This window comes from Xylocopa sonorina, chromosome 12, assembly GCF_050948175.1.
Source record: "Xylocopa sonorina isolate GNS202 chromosome 12, iyXylSono1_principal, whole genome shotgun sequence".
NCBI lineage: Eukaryota > Metazoa > Arthropoda > Insecta > Hymenoptera > Apidae > Xylocopa > Xylocopa sonorina.
In genome coordinates, this window is record NC_135204.1 from 3,943,307 (window position 1) to 3,961,903 (window position 18,597).

An 18,597-nucleotide genomic window follows, 5' to 3' on the forward strand; every position below is an offset into this window, starting at 1 on the left:
TATGATCGAATTAATACATAGGAATTGTATCTTAGAACAATTGCTATAGTTCAGCTTGACAGGTTTTATCTTTAACCTACGGAAATGCAATTTATTGTGTACTTAAGATAACAATGGGAAGTGTGTTCTTGCGTTTCACGCAATAATGACCCAAGTGTCTCGAGGCTCTGGTTGCATCCAACAGTATAAATGAATGTGGTCGTACCGTGCACCCTTGTCTGCAATGTTCAACACTGTGCCAGTTTGAAATGCAAAATTGGTACGATTTTTTTTTTAGTCCAATAAAACAAACCATTCTGAATGCTTGTGCAAAAGTTGATACGATTGTGTAAATATTTTTTAATTTTTTAAAGCGTTGGATACAATATTGATTTTTAAATTATATGTATGAAACGTTCTAATTTTATATTATTTATATATAATAATAAACATAGTCACATAAATTATTTCAATTATTGAAATTTGTAGATATTCAAGAATTATTAATATTAAAAATGGATAAAAATTTAGTAATTTTCTTTAATCATTTCTTTTTACAGACGTAGTTATTAAATTATAATAAAATTATTTATGTTGCACGAGTTTATTCTCAAATTTTCTTCGCATGGTTGCACGAACGTTCCACGAATGCTTACTTCTAAACGTTGAATCCTTCTACAAAGTGAGTTTCGTTAGTAAAGGAACACTGTATTTATTATATTGCCTGGAAAAGAGGAGATAAAAATTGCACAAAAGGAAGATTCTTTCGATAAAAGACAAAAACGAAAATTATTCTGCACTGCTTGTACATTTACAGGCGTATACATATGTTATAGATGTATTGACTGTTAGTCGAACACTCTATTTGCTTCTACTCTATTAAACACATGGGAATTATTTCACATGAGAACTAAAATTATAATTGGATACCTTTATTACATTCGTTAGAAGCAATTCAAGTAATAAATTTAACAAGATATTTCATAAAATGATTTTTCAATCAAAAAAATCGTTTAATCCGCATAAACATACATCACTTTATCTTCCTGTTGTCTTTATTTATATAAATAGAGATGAGACAGATTACAATAATAATAAATATTATTTTTACATTATAAATATTTTTAGTAGCTCTTGTAGAAGAAATTGAAGTCCTTTGCTAAAACTTCTGCATTAGAAAGCTACTAATAATTATGTAAATCGTAACGTTTGTTACTTGGACTTTCATTCAAACTTCTAATTAAATTTGAATTTTAAATGTCTATAGATCCTGATATAATTTATTGTCAGTATCTGCACAATGAGTTGAATAAACGGAAATGACTTTCTGCGCTATAAGCATATTTACTATTTTGGAATATCAGACAAACATATACAATCGTAATCGCTCTGTGAACAATAATTAAGTTCGAAACTGTCATTTTGTGACATATGTATGCGTTCAAAAATTCTTTAACAAATTACCGAATTAGGTATAAGATTTGAATTTGTGATTTGGATCGTTCCTCTTCATTTATCGCTGAAAGATAATTTTTAAACGCGTATGTATATCTCAAAATTACAATTTCAAACGTAATTGCTGTTTGTAGAATTGCGATAACGATGTATTCCATCAAATTGTTACTTATGTTCAAATAATATTTTAAGATTAAACAACCAATTTAATTAAAATAATTTTATTCTAGGTTTATATGATAAACTTACTTTTGTGTACTTTAAAATGCTTGGAATATGTATAATTTGATTTTATTAAGACAAGTTGTAATTATTTTCATATTCATAGTATGATTTTACAATATTCAATGTATATTTGTCATACGTAAACGATTTGCAATATTAATTTTGCAATTGTTTGCATATCTCAAGCAAAAAGACTTATTTGCAAAATACACGAACAAGAGTAACGCGTTCAAACGCAGAAATTGGATATTTTGTTGCCAATGCAAATCCTGTTTCTTGAGTGAGAATTTTTATAATAAAATATCAACGTTTCTAACGTAACATAACAGAAAGAATTCTAAAAGCTTTTTAAAATTAGATAAAATTATTAATTTGCAAAAAATTGTTATTCTTCGTGTTAAACGTTTCTTTACATAGCACATTGTGATCGATGAATAAAATATACATATTCAATGCATTGATTTAAATTTTATTATATTATTTACTGAACAGAATTATTATATGTAGTTTTTGCGTGGTGTTACGTACTTTTTTGAATGTATTTTCAACGTAACATCTCGCACTTCTATAAACAGAACTTACAAAAGCTTATTGGAATTTTACAACAGTATGACATGTCTGAACCTTTGTAAAGAATGTTTTTATCATATCACTTATCTTAATCGCAAGAAAACTAAAGAATTGCTAGTCTTTGTGGTAACATTCCATGCATTCTACAGGGTGTCTTAAAAACTAGTCCAATATGTATTCTACTTAAGTAATTTCCAAAAATATAAAGATATTAATCGTATATATATAGTTATATATATATATATATATATATATATATATATATATATATATATATATATATACTTTTTTAAAGTTTCGAGAATTAAGCGAAGAAAAGTACAAATTCAAATTTTCCAAATATCGCGTTCTATGCGTAATCATTCCAAATTTCCATAAGAATATTGTTAACTTTTACTCGTCGACTTCAAAAACTTTACATTTCAATAAACCACGAGAAAGGAAATCTGATTCCTTTCAGCTCAAATATTTGTCCGATTTGCACAATACAAGTTTCGAAAATGAATAGATAAGATAACCGCACGTGGTTGAATTATATAGGGCCCGACAATAAATCTCGCGCGTGTCTGCTTCGCAATTATCAAATATGAACTAACGATGTAACGTCAAATTAAATCAGTCGTTCTTGACCTTTTCAGAATCACTGAACAGTTAGAATTTTAAAAGATTTCCGTCTAACACACTCCTAAAATAAAACAGTATATACATCTTTTAAAGCGTATAATAAATAAAAATAAATAAAAAAAACTACTTTATATATAATTCAATTTTTCTCTCGTCTTAAGAACCGTTTCAATTTTTCACTGATTTTCAAATAATATAATTTTGGACATCACTAAACTATGGACTCGATTTTTTAGGACACTCTGTATAAACTAAATACTGCACAGACTAATCTGTACTGGTGACACGAGTTCTACCAACAATAAACAGCCTTTATAATGGAACTAAATTCGTGACCTATAACTCTGTCGGTAACAATGTAACGAACGAGCATTGATGTCTGTTGTAGATTTGGCCTGGACAAATACGATTGCGCTCGTTACATATCGACGCTGCCGCTGCAGGGGACTCCGTTGAACTCAGCCTGCGCGACCTCGCGGTCCTTGATGTGCAATCCCAAAGCCAAATACAGGAGCATCGATGGCAGTTGCAACAACGTCGAAAATCCAACGTGGGGTAGCGCGATGACCGCGTACAACAGAATTCTCTTCCCCCAGTACTTCGATGGTAAGGGTTTTGTCCTACCGTCTGTGACTATCAACAGAAAGATTCAGATAAAGGACTTGTCTACCATATTTCACTACGTAGTTCCCATTATCGCGTGAAGACTCGCGGAAATCCCGTGCAATCATCGTTACGCTCGAATACGTCAACTTTCGTTAACTTCCATTACTTTGTGTCCCGCGTGACCCGCCATATTGGTTCCCAGCGAGATACGCGTCGTTTCTGGCCACTAGCATTCGTTGAACGAGAGAAACGGAAGTAAATCGGTTCGAGACGCGTTCTAAGCTTGTGTACCGTTGGTGTCGTCGTTATTGGTGTGGAATAATAATCGTACAATTATTTGCAGCCTCTGAACGCTTGGCGCTTCCTTCGCCCTCCTCTCACGCAACCATCCTCGTCCTTAGGTTCCCAGCATCGGTCGTTTCTTCTCGTTTCTGTTTCGCATCGTATGAAACTGTTCTTCGCACTGGTTCGCTACGATATTTCTTCTCGTGTTTTGCTGTGGGTCGAACACTTTCAACGGCGCATTTCAGTCGCTCGTGCTGCAATTGTTTTCTTATGCAGGATCTGAGGCGCCTGTCGCAAGGCGTGTGCATAAGGAGACATACGCGTTACGACATGCTACGTGTTGTTTTTCTCGTTGTCGCCAAGTGTCTCGACCCCTGCTCACATGTTTTTTACTTGAGGCCTCTTTGAATATTGATACCAGGTGATAATATGTGTTTCTTCCGGATTTGACATTGAAATCAGCACGATGGTGTCCTAGAATTGTGTTTCCCAGCATTTAAGGAAAATTGCGATTTTTTAATCGGTCTGTATATTGTTTTTAGAGAGTCATACGATTTTTTTTAGCAAAACACAGTGTTCTATTTATTTGTCCAAGTGCATTGATTGTGATTGTACAATTTTTTAAATGTATGTGCGCGAGGTTTTTATTACTGTCGACACTTAAATTAATATTTGAACGCATCAAATTATTTTTTATCAAGTTAATGAATTTTCAGCGACAGAAAACCGCTTTAGAAGGTGAAAGCTACGTAGTAAACAAGATAAAAATGTGAATGAACGGTACTGAGTTGTTTATAAGATTTATTATTTTAACAACAACGATGCAACAATATTCTTAATGAAATTCAATAGAATTCGATTTTTTCAGTAGTTATGTATTATGAATTTGCTTCTCGACGACTTTCTACTTATAGAATTTTCACAAATCAAGAAATTTGTGTTCCAAAATGTGTTCCATTTAACAAATTTAGAGGTTATGTTGTTCTCATTTGCGTCAGAGTAAATCGTACAATCGTACATTATTCATTTAATTTCCACATTTTTCGTTAAATATTCCAATCTATTTATGTCTCCACTTAGAGATGAGTTTTTCTCAGAATTCTTATCGTACACATCGATTAATTTAAATATGCAGTTCGAACCTAGCCTGTAAACTTTGTAGGTTTCCTCAGACTTCCAGACAGCATTAGCAGACTTTAAAGTGCTGGGATGATAAACGAATTTGCGTCAAGCGAAGCTCCTCAAATGCGGTGGAATGTCAAACACTACGATGTAATGGTTAAATGATTCATTAGCAGAATTTATGAAAACAATTATGCCTCAGATAAAACAATTTTTGCCAGACTTTTTATTCGAGTATCATTCGCTCGACAGATTTATCAGCCTTTACGCTCGTGCACAGTTATTTATACGTACGAGTTTCGTTGTTGTCTCGAGGAGGTTAAGACCTTAGATAACGTTAGAGCATGACTCTAGATTTCTGCGGAGCATTTGACAAGGTTCGAACGCGCGTACGTGACTTACGAAGCATAGAACATTCTGTCTGTTTCCAAGCAATTTATCGTATTTGTACCGTATTTGTCACGTTTACTAAACATATCAAGCATTTTAATTAATTCACGCGTAAGTCAAACGCGACAAGCTTCGAGCTTCCTTAACCTTGAGTCGAACTCCAATTAAAATTGTTTACAGATTTGTGACATCTTGATCTTTAACACGTTTTTTTTTTTATTATAAAACATCTTCTTACTTTTGACCTCGTATATGCATTTTAATAAACGATTTCTTTAGTAGGTATATGAATTCTGAATTTGGGTTGTTTTTAGATTTGTTTAATGTAAACGTTTAAAGTTTTATGGAACTCTGTACACCATTAACGAGTATATTATGGCATAGTCAACGTTTTCTGCATAATTTTTGTACTGCTTGCTTGCTTTGAATTAGAATCACATCGAAATCAACTTTTAAAGTACTTTTACAAAGTGCTTTCTAAGAATAATTGATATTATATGTTGAGTTTCAAGATTATCATCGATATGCACGAAATTCCTTTTTGCATACATAATTCTTGGACATCGTCAGTGCATTTCTCTTCGATTCTCTTGCCCAACTCTAGCAGAGGTGTCTCAATCGAATATTCCACCATTTTCAAGTCAACAGCAACGGACCATTAGTCTCTCAGCCATTTCTCATCGGCAAACAGGTTTCTTTCACAACTGCGCATTTTTATTCAAAGCATCCTGTCTTCGAAGGACTCATAAACATCATTCGCCGCAGTCTCATAGTTCACTCATCGCCCATCGAATCTTCTGACACAAGAAATCATAACCGAACGAAAACAGGTGTCCGTTCTGTCTGCTCGCAATTCCAAATTCGCCATAACCGCGTGATATCGCACGCGAGTCACCAACCTCGACCCACTAACCCACCTAGTCCACTCACAACACACCTTGCAGTAATGCAAATACACGACGATACACAGAGAGGCAACCATGTCACACACACGCATCAATACCGCAAAAGACATACATGAAATAGGTGACAAACGTATGAGCAAACAACAATCTATAGTCCGTATATACGAAAACGAACACACTCTCTGATCCTTGGGCGCTAATGGATTTAAAAAAAAAAATAAAAAAATAAAAATAACGTTCGTCGATGGGCTTAACAAATTATATTCTGTGATTTGCATTACAGTTGTTGTGCGATAAGGCACATAGAGCATAAAATGCCTGAGTGTAGCAGTGAATAATACTGCCTACAATAGGGTGACCCGGTCGGGAGATTCTATCCAGCAGTAGAATGTGTATGTAAACTAATTCGGATATACCTAATAATGTATCATATTTATTATTGTAACACTAGTTCAAATATTTTCTGTTAAGTTGATTGCGGTATACGGGTCTCGTTAAAGGTGTCCGAAACGGGTGAATTGGGTTTGAGAGTCGTTCGTGGTCCCGCCATCTTTTGGTCCTATTAGCTACACGAAACTGCTCAGCCATCGATATGTACGCTGGTTATTTGAATTCGTCGATATAACGCATAAGTATATGATAGTGAACGCAAGGCATTCGAGCTCTCAGATCGATTCACTCACTTGGACACCTTCATCAGCCACCTAGATAAGTCACTTAAATTCCTTCTGCGAGCGTTCTCGACGTGATCGACGCGTTTTGCCAAGGGCAAGCCTGAAAGAGCCGTTAGTAGTGCAGAAAATCGACTGAGAACCGTGTTTAAAGCCCCGTTCTCAGCGCGCGCGCGCGTTTCCTCGTCGACAACGCATCAGAACAGCCATGCAAAGCAAACTAAGTAGAAGACAAGTATTTTGTACCGTTGCTTCGCAGCGCGAGAGCAATCGTTTCCCGGTCGAACCAGGGGCCAATCAGCGTCGCGCTGGCGCGGGAGAAAAGGTTCGAGGGTGATTTCGAAAATTCCGTGCGCGCGTGTTCGGAGGTCGACGGGCTCCTCGAACGGCGAGGCGAGACGGTGCGTTTGGTGGTCAAGTTCGGCTGACTGATTGGTCGCTGACGAGTTGGTCGCGATCTGAGGCAGGCTTAGGCGCAGTTAGGCTCGGGATTCTCGTACGCAGGGATTCGTATTTTCGATTCCGGTATCCAGAATCAGGCACGACGCGAATAACATGCTCGCTCTCGCGCTGCATGAACCTATTCTATATGCACCCGCGGCTGACCTCGTCTAAATCGGAGTAATCGTCACGATATTTGAATCTCGCCACGATTCGCGTTCAAAATTGAAATTCTTGACGAAAGATTCGAAGATTCCACTGTTTGCTATCGCGTAACTATCACTGTTAAAATTTTTTAATAAAAGCCGTGTTCTTTCGAAGCATTTCTTTTACAGTCTCCCTCTTGATTGGTCAATAGGGATGACACGTGGATAGTTCCTCGAAAAGAACGAATAATACTGTAGAACGTAACATTCCTCGAACTGTACAAATAGTATTCTTCTTTTTGATTGGATTGGAAATGAATAATTTAATCGAGAGATCGATCGAGCTTGTCTCACGACCTGACATATTTGAAATGTAACGCGGTGTTACTCCGATTTGGCGACATTTGATTGATTAGAACGCGAGAGTAATGCTTAATTTGGCGACCAGGAATTCAAGAGCCGAGGCACATGGGGCGAATGAAACAGCCGCTACCTGGCGCCAGGAAAGTGAGCATGGCTGTGTCTACGCCCAACGATCAGGTGGACGTCAGCAGAACGTTGGCGGTGATGCAGTGGGCCCAGTTTATCGCGCACGACGTCTCTTACACACCGGTGCGCAAGATGCGTAAGTGTCGTTGATGTTTAATCCACGTGAACGCGTAAATGAATTACAGTATTCGTTGGTGAAAAGGAATTTTCATGATTCTGATCGGTTAAAATGTGGTAGGGGAGTAGCTACGGTTTTTTTTGCATAATTATATAATTACAATTATATATTTTATAGCTTTTGTAGTAACAGATTTGTTTTTTAAGTTTAAGTAATAAAGTGCTACATTGAGTTACAAGGTCAAAAGAATTGTTCAGAAAATTGTTAAATTTAGAAAATATAGTAGACTCTTGAATAATACGAATTATTTGCGTGAAAATGGAATCTTTTGATGGTTTCTTGTACAACGCGTTAAATAATAAAAATTAAATTTGATATAATTGAGTACAGTAGACTCTCATATTATTTTTCGTGCAATGCACCAAATAATGAAATTTAAATCTATTATAATTGAGTATCGTAGACTTTTATTACTAGTAAACTTGAATATAATGTTGTATTAATACAATTAAGAGTAGAAAATACTATTCCACATCGAGTATACATATCTATACGTATATAGAATATAATCGAACGATAAGCAGTGGCGTGCAGTGCATAGAAGTTGTGGAAGCTCCACACCCTTAGTATTTATTGTGCGACTATTTTTAGAATATTTATGTTCTATCTATCTGTTTTAAAATCAAAATAAATAAACCGTTTATTTTTGTCATTTTTATAGATTTTTATGCGAACACAGTTTCTTTATCAGCAAATGTCACAGCACGCCACTGACTATAAGCAATTATTTTGTTCCAATTCGAACGATACGTAATATTAAATCGTAATTAATATTTTTCATTGATGATCGTTCACAGTATCGTCAGGGAAACCAATCTCGTGCTGTCTAGCTGATGGGAGCTCCTTGTCTCCGCGATACCAGCATCCCGACTGTTCTGCAATCAAGGTGCCAGACCAGGATCCCATTTACGGAGAGCATTACGTACGGTGCATGAATTACGTGCGATCATTGCCCGTGCTTAAGTCAGAATGCACGTTTGGACCCGCGGAACAGGTTGGTCAACTTTTACATTGTATACGACATTAATAACAGTGTGATTAACATTATCTAATTCATTTGCTGCTTTTATCTTGTTTGAGAATTTATATTGGTAGTTTTCAAACTTTCTTTTTATTGAAAATCACTGTGCAGACTTGTATCGTAATTGGTAACGTAATTGTTAATACAATTCGAGATGATACGATTATGCAAAAAAAAGTTGGGAATTCTGATATGTATCGATTAGATATCCATTTTTAAAGTATCACATTTTTTGAAACTTGGAATATTTTGTAATCTTTGCGTACCTTTCTTATGGTTTAGATGTAGCATTACATATATTTGTATGGTTAAGTAGAAGTACAGCTTTTCTATGTAGCAGATAATTAATAACGTTAACAATTTTTAATCGACAGATGAATCAAGCGACCCACTTTTTGGATGGCTCAGCGATCTACGGATCCAATGTGCGGAAATCTCGTGAACTCCGTGAGTTCGCAGGAGGACGTTTACGGGTACACAAAGAACATAACCATGATTTCTTGCCATTTGGAAAAATTGAAGTGTTGTCCGAATGCAAGGATGGCTGTTACAATTCTGGTAATTATTAACGCTTTTCTACCTGAAAAATACTTTTCTTCTTAATTTAAATACGTCAGTCGAATCATATTTCTATCGTTCAATGTCATTTCAAATTATCAACCATTTTTTCTGATGTAGGCAGTTACTCTATAGTTTTTTATATTTAAAGAGAATTTATTGCTCGTCCTTTTCTTATCAGAAGAATTAACCCACTCCACCATTGACTTTGATGCAAAGCTCATTTCAAAATTGCTCGATCGATTCATAATTAATTTGTTTAGATTCCATGATTTACTTATATTTTTAAATTACAATTCTAGTTTTTTTACCGAATAAATATTGCAGTATTTTCATAATAAAATTTTCTGCTTGTAAGTTCACACTCGAAATATAAATAAGTCAACTTCTGAACACGATTTGAAGTAATCAAAAATGTAGCGTTTGATCTGATTTCGTGATGGGATGGGTTAATATGCAAGTACTAAAAAATTGAGATTTTAAGGGGATCTAATCACCGAGAAATGGATCATTCACGATATAATTCCGTCAGTATATGTTGTCACCCCTTCACTCTAATATTGCAACATGATTCTACAGTGAACAACTTGGTAATGCTAACTACATCTAATTTTAAAATTAACTACCACTGGCACTGTCAACTATTTCATTTCAACTCTTAATAAACACTACTTACTTTCTCGAACCTATAAATTCTTCCAGAATTGTGCGTTTATCATTAATGAAATTTTCTATTAACTTGGTCCTCTTCCAGTTGCAATTGTCCATCTTTATTAAAAGTATTGGTTGACTATAGGTGATTATCGTGTGAACGCGCACCCTCAGCTGGCTGCGATGTACACTGTCTGGCATCGTGAGCACAACAAAATCGCTAACAATCTCGCTGAGCTGAACCCCAGCTGGTCCGACGAGAAGTTGTACCAAGAAGCAAGACGCATAGTGATCGCTGAGATACAGCACATCACGTACAAAGAGTGGCTGCCCGTGTTATTGGGCAAGAGGTACACTCGAGCTGTTGGTCTCACCATTGGGAACAGCTACAGCCGTAATTACAATTCTGAGGATGATCCAGCGGTTACCAACGAAGTTGCAACAGCTGCTCTTCGGTTCTTAACTTCTTTGATGCAAGGAAAGTTGAGGTGAGTCGATGTTTATCAAGTTCGAATCAAATTCAGCTTTCGTAGAGTTGTACAATTTCATAGGTTCGTGTAAAGTACAGTAGGCTGCTTTATAATGAGGTTGGTATGAGGTTATTGGATATTTGGCATTAAATAGATTGGCACTAAACACTTGTAATTCTCATAAATTTTTCTTTCCACTTCAGTTTCTATTTAAATAAAATTGTGATCCGTTTTTGGCATTCTCCGCGTCTAGAGCACAGCTCCGCCATTTTGGTAGCATTATTAAGTTCACTAGTAGGCATAGAAACGTATCTTCTTCTCCATTCTCATATAGTAATCGTGTATCGCTTCACGCATTATATGAATTTGTGTTCTATGAGAATTGTTCTCGTGTACTTATATTGCTATCAATATAGCACTCAATAGTGGTCGTGTGGGAATATAGGGAAAGTCGGTAATGATGAAGAAAAATAATGCAATGCTCTAAATTATAGCAGATTTAATTTTTATTATTTGCCGCGTTGTATGAGAAATTGTGCTATATGAAAACAATAGTCGCAATATCTTTGTGATGTTATAGGGATTTATGTTATGTAGGAATCTGCAGTTCTCAATTATAGCAGATTTAGAGAAATCGCATTTACATGAAAGAAGTAGTCGCAATATCTTTGTTACAATATAGAAATTTACATTATATGTGATAGAGTTATATAGAGCACAGTACTTCCGTATAACGCGGTATAGCAAATCGTTGTTTATGAGAATCTTTCTCACATAACGTGTTACATTAGGAATAGTCGCGTGAAAAAACAAAAACAGTCCGTAACAATGAAGAAAACAATATAATATTAAATTATAGCGGATTTAATATTTGTAATTAGAGAAATTGCATTATATAAAAACAGTAGTTCCGATATCTTTACCGTGTTATAGGAATTATAATTATACGGGAGTCTACTGTACAGTTATTGGTTTTTTTTTAAATAGTAACTCTATTGAAATAAGAATTTTTTTTGAACGACTCGAATTTTTTTGTTGCAGCTTGACAGACGATACCCGTCAGATTAATGAAACACTTTCGTTAGCTGAATACTTTTTCAAGCCCAGCATAATTACGGCGGACGGGGTGTTCGACGGTTTACTTCGTGGTATGGCAACCCAGACCAGTCAGAAAATGGATACCAGCTTAATCGAAGACGTAAGTTTGTGATCTGATTATATCATTTAATTACATTTGTTTTTTGTATTTAAATGCCACCTTTCATCATTCGAAATTATTTAAATCGGCTTTTTTATATTTAAAGTGTGAAATTTCAAATAGACAATTATGCAATCAAAGAAAAAATCTTTTTGTATCTTTTATTGAAGAAAGGGACTTGAATTTTAATTTAAAAAAAGAATTGTAGAAGTAAATTGCAATTAATAATTCATAAAGATGTTTTATCTAGTTTTGGTAAATGATTGTGGAATTACTACATCGTTAATGTAAAATGCACGTTATTTGTATTTTACAGGTAAGAAGCAAGCTGTACGCAGAAAATGAAGACAGTCTGGGTTTAGATTCTATCAGTTTGGACATTCAACGTGGCCGGGATCACGGTTTACCTGGTTATAATTATTATCGTAAATACTGTGATTTTCCAGCTGCCAAGAGTTTTGATGACTTCTTAGATCACATTCCAATGGAGGTAAATATTCTGTGATGAACATTTTTATCAATACTTATGTGACAAAAATATACAACGATATCTATGTTTCATATATTAATTTATGAAATTTCAGTATATCATTTATCTAAATTATAATTTTAAATCTCATCAGTGATATGATGTAGTTTGAATTTTTTATTCAACTAAAAGGTCTTCCTTTCTTAATCCTTTAATAGAAAATTGACAAAATCTATTTCGTCTGCCTTAACGATAAATTTATTTTGTTCTACGCATATAAAATGATTCATCGTAAAAAAATACTTTAAAGTTCGTCAAAAATTAAACAGTCGCGGCAACTCTCGTCTTTAATCTCTGAAATGTTTCACTTGCATGTTTGAACAGATGGTGAAGAAACTGCGCGCCACTTATGCTCATCCTGATGACGTTGATCTTATTGTTGGCGGTATGGCTGAGAGAGCAGTAGAGGATGGATTGTTGGGCCCAACTTTCCGCTGTTTAATTTCCGAGCAATTTTCTAGAACTCGTCGCACCGATAGATATTTCTACGATTCTGTGTATCAGCCATATCCCTTTTCACTTGGTAAGAAATAGTCATTAATATAAATTAAATTATAATTCACGTATGCAATTATCATAATTAATGCAACTTGCTATAATAATTGCAATTTCTTTGCGATATATATAAATTGCTTGCTATAAACAAATTAAACGTTGGATAAATCGTATAACACTTGATATATAAAATTACTGTTATAGTACATGCTATAGTTTGTATTAACATTCGATACAACAGTATTAACTTCATTGTAACTTATTATATTTTTACATTAATAACTTTAGAATTGATGTTCATAGTTATATTTCTTTTAATTAGAAATAATTGTTTAACTAACGAATCCCCAAATTTTTGTTGCAGAACAATTGAGAGAAATACGTAACGTAACATTAGCAAGAGTATTCTGCGACAACGGTAACAATATCACACGTATGCAACCAAACGTGTTCCTCAAACTACGACCAGGGTAAGTCCTTTTATGTTATTTCTTAACTTGTAATCATTAATATATTCTTCAGATTCCTAATACAAAAAATTATAAGACTGCATAGCAATTTAGTATATAGTGTTTGTTCTAAAGTCTCGCTCGCGAAGAACGCTGATTTAAACGAAAAAACATCCAATTTACATATAAACATAATTTGTATACATTTTTGTTGTTATTAGGAATGAGCTTAGGTCCTGTACAGACTTCGAAGCGATTCCCAGCGTGGACTTATTCGCCTGGGCGGAAAGGGCCAAGGCCTATCGTTGAACTCCCCCTCTAATTGGCTGGTCACATTGCCGCATCGATTTGCCCGGGTCGCAGGACGGGCATGACACAGAGGCCACAGAACGACGATGAAACAGCGTATTCGCGGTAACACAGGCGATCGACTCGAAAGCCTTGTCGAATTCTGGCGCGCGCCAGACAGCGTAGTGAAAATGGAGCAGAAGAGCCGCGTATACCGATGCGATCGAGGTACGGGCACGATGAAGTGAAAATCAAACAACTGAACAGCATGCACGCTTACGCGACTATTAATTAAACGAACAATAACGTAACAAAGACAAGGTGCATCCGATACACGTGACTAGTCGATTAAAGGAGAGCCTTTAAGGGGTTGAGCTGCGACGCTCGAGGTCGATGAGGAGGGAAACGAGCGGAGGAACAAGTGTTGTTCGACGTGGGGGGAAAATGGACACAGAGGGACGCTTAGGTCCCGTGGGATGTTTCTTTCTTTTTAGGATAGTCTAGCAATAGCGTGGGTCGAATTCGTTTATGCGAGAATGCGCGTGTGAGAGAACTTAGGGGTTGTGGATTCGTTATGTCTTTTCTTTGATTTTTTTCTCGAAGCCGAGCGTTCACAAGGTCATGTTGCTCGATTTTACTTGTTGGTCCGTCGAGCTTCGTTTTTTCCCATCTTTTGTTCTCTGTTCGAGCAAGTTGAGAGAGGGAGGAGCTCGTTCTCCCTCCCCCCTTTTTTTTCTTCGTGCGTTCTCGCGAAAAAACGTACGTTACATACGTGGTGTACTTTTTTTTTTATACCAGAGCCGCATGATGTTTTGGATGCTCTCTGTGAAGTGTGCAGTGAATGCGTGAGTGAGAGTCTTCGTGTTTGCTGAAACTTACTCATCGTGGTCTAGCAGTTATCATATTTATTGAATTTGCTATTCTAACACATTTAGGGGTTTGATAAAAATTAAATTAATTATGGATGCTCTTGTGCATTCGTATTTGAAGACATTTTGCTCAAACTTAGTGTTTTTTCCAACAAATGGTGTCTTTATTATTTTACAATAAGGAAGGAGGTCCATTTATGTTGAAATTTGAATTGTAGTCGATTGATAATTTCGCAAGACCACGATGAATTAACGCAATGAAGGAACCACATAAAATGTCTCGATATTTTTTTTACTGAAGTATGCCAATATTTTCAAAGTGATTTGAAGCAATGCACTTAAGAATGTAAGAAAATAGATCGAGATGAAAGTGAGTTTAAAAGAGATTTATCAGTTGAGAGAAGAAACGAGAATTCGAACAAGCAATAAGTTTTAAAAAAGTAATCGATATTTTAACAGATAAAATGAATATGCTTAAACGTACACACAATGTACTTGTGCGTGGCTAGCGAGTTTTCAGGTTGATGAAACATGATCCAATGGAGCATAGTAAAATGGCACACTTGTAAAAGAGCGAAGTAGACGCAAATATGAAAATCAAATGAAACAGCGATTTCTCATATTTTTGTGTCAAATTGTCAACTTACCAGTCATGCACAGTAGACATAGAAATGTGTTTAGTGATTCTAAAGCGTTTATAACAAGATCAAAAAGCACTGGAGCAAAAGAAAACGAAAGAAGAACAGTTAGGATTATTTCAAAATTACAAGAAATAAGCAATATATTTGATGACGAATATTTTTTTAATTACGATCAGTAGAGCCATATTGTGCTCTCCGTTTTAGAAAAATATAAAGTTGGAAAATATTTGTACGAGATATGCGATTAAGGATCTATCGCGCGATGAAGTTCTTCTTTAGTTAAAATATAGATATTAATGAAACTATTTTTCTATGTGTAGGGTAATTTTTATCACGATGTCGTTTTGAATTTTTACTATTTATTTGAGATTACAGTAGACTCTCTGTTAAATCGATACACAGAACCTGTTAAATATCGATTATTAAATAAGATTTGCGCACGTAGCTCTTATATTCTATGGCTGCCATTTTAAAGCACTTACGTTTTTTAAACTCACATCTACAATTTTTTTTTCGTATTCATTGTTATTCGCTTCGGAATAATTTCAACGAAACTCTACTTCGCGTTTGGGCTGTTTTGCATGACTTTAAATGATCGAAATACTGTTTAGGAGTATATGAGGAATGACTGATTAGATTTTAAGAAGTGAGTGATACTATTGAGCGTTTTGTACATGATTAGAGTTACTTGTACTTACGGCTTTCAATACGACCCAATCTTTTTACCGAAATTGATTAAGAATGGGATTACTCGTATTGTCTATTTAGAGAATAAAAATGATATTGTCACTACTATTGATGTTTTTCAATTTCTTTTGTTGCAATGTAGTTCTCTATGCCACTTTCACATTCCTTTAAGAATTGAATTCCTACATATCTGGGTTATATCATAAAATAAAATGACTTATTTCGGTAATTAGGTGTGCCTTTAATGATATCATGGATAGACTGACTTATTCTATGTTGTGGATCTAGAGATTTAAACTCATTCACGAAGTTGAAATTGCTTCCATAAATACAAAAACTTTTAATTTAAAGTTATTTAAAAAACGAATCGATTTAGACATTACTTAGGATAATGAATCAGCTCACAAATTATTTAAAAATTTTATCCGAACTAAGTTAAAACTATTTAGAATATTTAATAATTTATACCAAACTATACTATTAAAAATATCAACTAATTTATACCTCTACTTAAATTGTGTAATAACCGATTTATATTAACTTAATTATTATAACACCCAACATATTACTTTGATTACTACAAACGTCTAACTTATGTTATTTAATTACTTCATCGCTCGCTTTTATTCTTAACCTAATTACTTCCTCACTGGCTTTTTTCTAACTTAATTTTCTTCATTCGCTCGCTTTTATTCCAACTTAATTATATCATTCGTTCGCTCGTCTAACTTGGTTACTTCATTAGCTCGATTACTTATGTATTACTTATAAATACTTAAATATTTCCACGCACTACTCAAATCTAATTTATACTAATGTAAACATACCGAAAAGTTAAATTATATAAGTGCATATACACTGCAGATCTTCCTAATGAAGATCTTTCCGAGTTGTTATGCAGGCACTAGTACATGTTATGTTATTAAGTGTATGCTTTAAGACAGTAAATACGACCTCCACAGGAGCTGCTTATTAGCGCTAGCATTGCAATAATGATTGCGAGATAGTCTTCAGCGCACTACCGCGTAGCAATCATGGCGCGTACCACGTGGTCTCACGCGGGGGTGCGAGTTAGAGACCAGAGTGGCTTCAGTTGGCTGCCGTCTAGCAGCGAGGGATGACGTGTGTTATGATTAGAGTTTCGACAAATGATATAATCCAAGTTTTCTCTCTGTCTTCGAATAAACAAAATCCAAGAGATTACACAACTTGTTACTAGTAAATGTTGAGACATTGTGACTTTATTTAAATAGTATTTTTAAACAGATATAGAGAACTTTCTATATAATAGTATTTTTAAATCGTACACGGAGAGCTTCTATTCGCGAAAGGCTTTGTTATTTGATGACAAACGATTGAATACTTTGATTATTTAAAAAGATATCTCCTTCCATTTGAAAGATAAACTGTTCGATTATTTGAAAAGCGGGTACTGAGATTAATTCGAGCAATTGGGGTTCTACTATGTTTTCATGTTTCAAGTGTAGTTAACTCTGTAAATATTTAGAGAATTGTACGGTTGAAAATATGGATATTCTGCAGTTTCAATTTAGAAATTAAACACATGCAGAAATGCAACAGGCATCTAAAAGCAAGGTTCTGCGTTTGGAAGAATATTGAAATTTAAATTTATCGTATTGGTGTGTACTCTGCAATTTTTATTTATTCTATGAAGCATCGATACGAACGTTCTAATAATTTTGAAAGAAAAGTAATCGCATTTCTTAAATGTCGCACAACTTTCTAGGGGACAAATTACAGTCTGTCACTAAAATATTTCGACATTAACGTGATTTCACTTTTTACACTCTGTCTCGCAAAAATATAATTGTAGCATAATTTCAAAAAGGATAGCTCTATAATTTTTATTTTTTAACATGAAGCATACATAGATTAATACATTTAAAGTATTTTTTCCTTTACAAATATAACTTTAAATTTATTTCTTTTTCTACGAAATAAGAACATGGTCATTGTTAATATTTAATATTTAACTAATAATTTTTATTTCCTGTCAATATAGTGTACTATATTCAATTATTATTTCTTGTTGTTATCATGTAAAATGCATGATATTATATGTAGTAATATTCTGGATGAAATGCTTATGTATTTTGTTGTGGCGTGCGATGACATTTGCTGATAGGGAAGCTGTGTTTCCATAAAAATTATAAATAAATACTAAAAATGATAAATATTTAGAACACATATTTTAGAAACTGCAAAGGAAGCAGCTTCCGCGTACTGCATTCCAGTGATACTCAAAGAAATCATTGCTTTATCAAAATTTTAATATGTTCTAATTTTCGAACGACAGTGTACACTCACAATTAAAGAAAAGTTTAAAATTATTATATTACTTATTCCAGTGATACTCAAAGAAATCATTGCTTTATCAAAATTCTAATATGTTCTAATTTTTGGACGACAGTGTATGTTCACAATTAAAGAAAAGTTTATATATAAAAAATTATAGCATATATTTTATTAAAAAATGATTTAAAATTAACTGCCTTCAAATTCGAATTAAAAGAAGAAAAAAAAACAAATTAATTTGAGAATACGTGGGACGGATACTGAGACGTTTCTAAAAATCAGCAGATGTTCGTTGTATGTGGAACTACCTAAGAGAGTGTCGTAAATCCGAGCGACGAA

The 18,597-nt window shown here is 34.4% G+C and overlaps 1 protein-coding gene across 5 annotated transcripts in view; it reads left to right on the forward strand.

The window, feature by feature from the left end:
* LOC143429904 (peroxidase) overlaps nt 1-16,047 on the forward strand; it is a 46,600-nt gene extending 30,553 nt beyond the window's left edge. For all 5 annotated transcript variants that reach the window (XM_076905751.1, XM_076905749.1, XM_076905750.1 and 2 more), the window contains 10 exons: nt 3,242-3,459; nt 7,868-8,044; nt 8,884-9,080; nt 9,482-9,665; nt 10,462-10,804; nt 11,828-11,984; nt 12,301-12,474; nt 12,838-13,036; nt 13,373-13,478; nt 13,679-16,047. In XM_076905751.1, the coding sequence (XP_076761866.1) occupies nt 3,242-3,459; nt 7,868-8,044; nt 8,884-9,080; nt 9,482-9,665; nt 10,462-10,804; nt 11,828-11,984; nt 12,301-12,474; nt 12,838-13,036; nt 13,373-13,478; nt 13,679-13,766 (1,843 nt within the window). In that variant the 3' untranslated portion in view covers nt 13,767-16,047. The remainder of the gene's footprint in view (nt 1-3,241; nt 3,460-7,867; nt 8,045-8,883; nt 9,081-9,481; nt 9,666-10,461; nt 10,805-11,827; nt 11,985-12,300; nt 12,475-12,837; nt 13,037-13,372; nt 13,479-13,678) is intronic.
* The last annotated feature ends 2,550 nt before the right edge of the window (nt 16,048-18,597 follow it).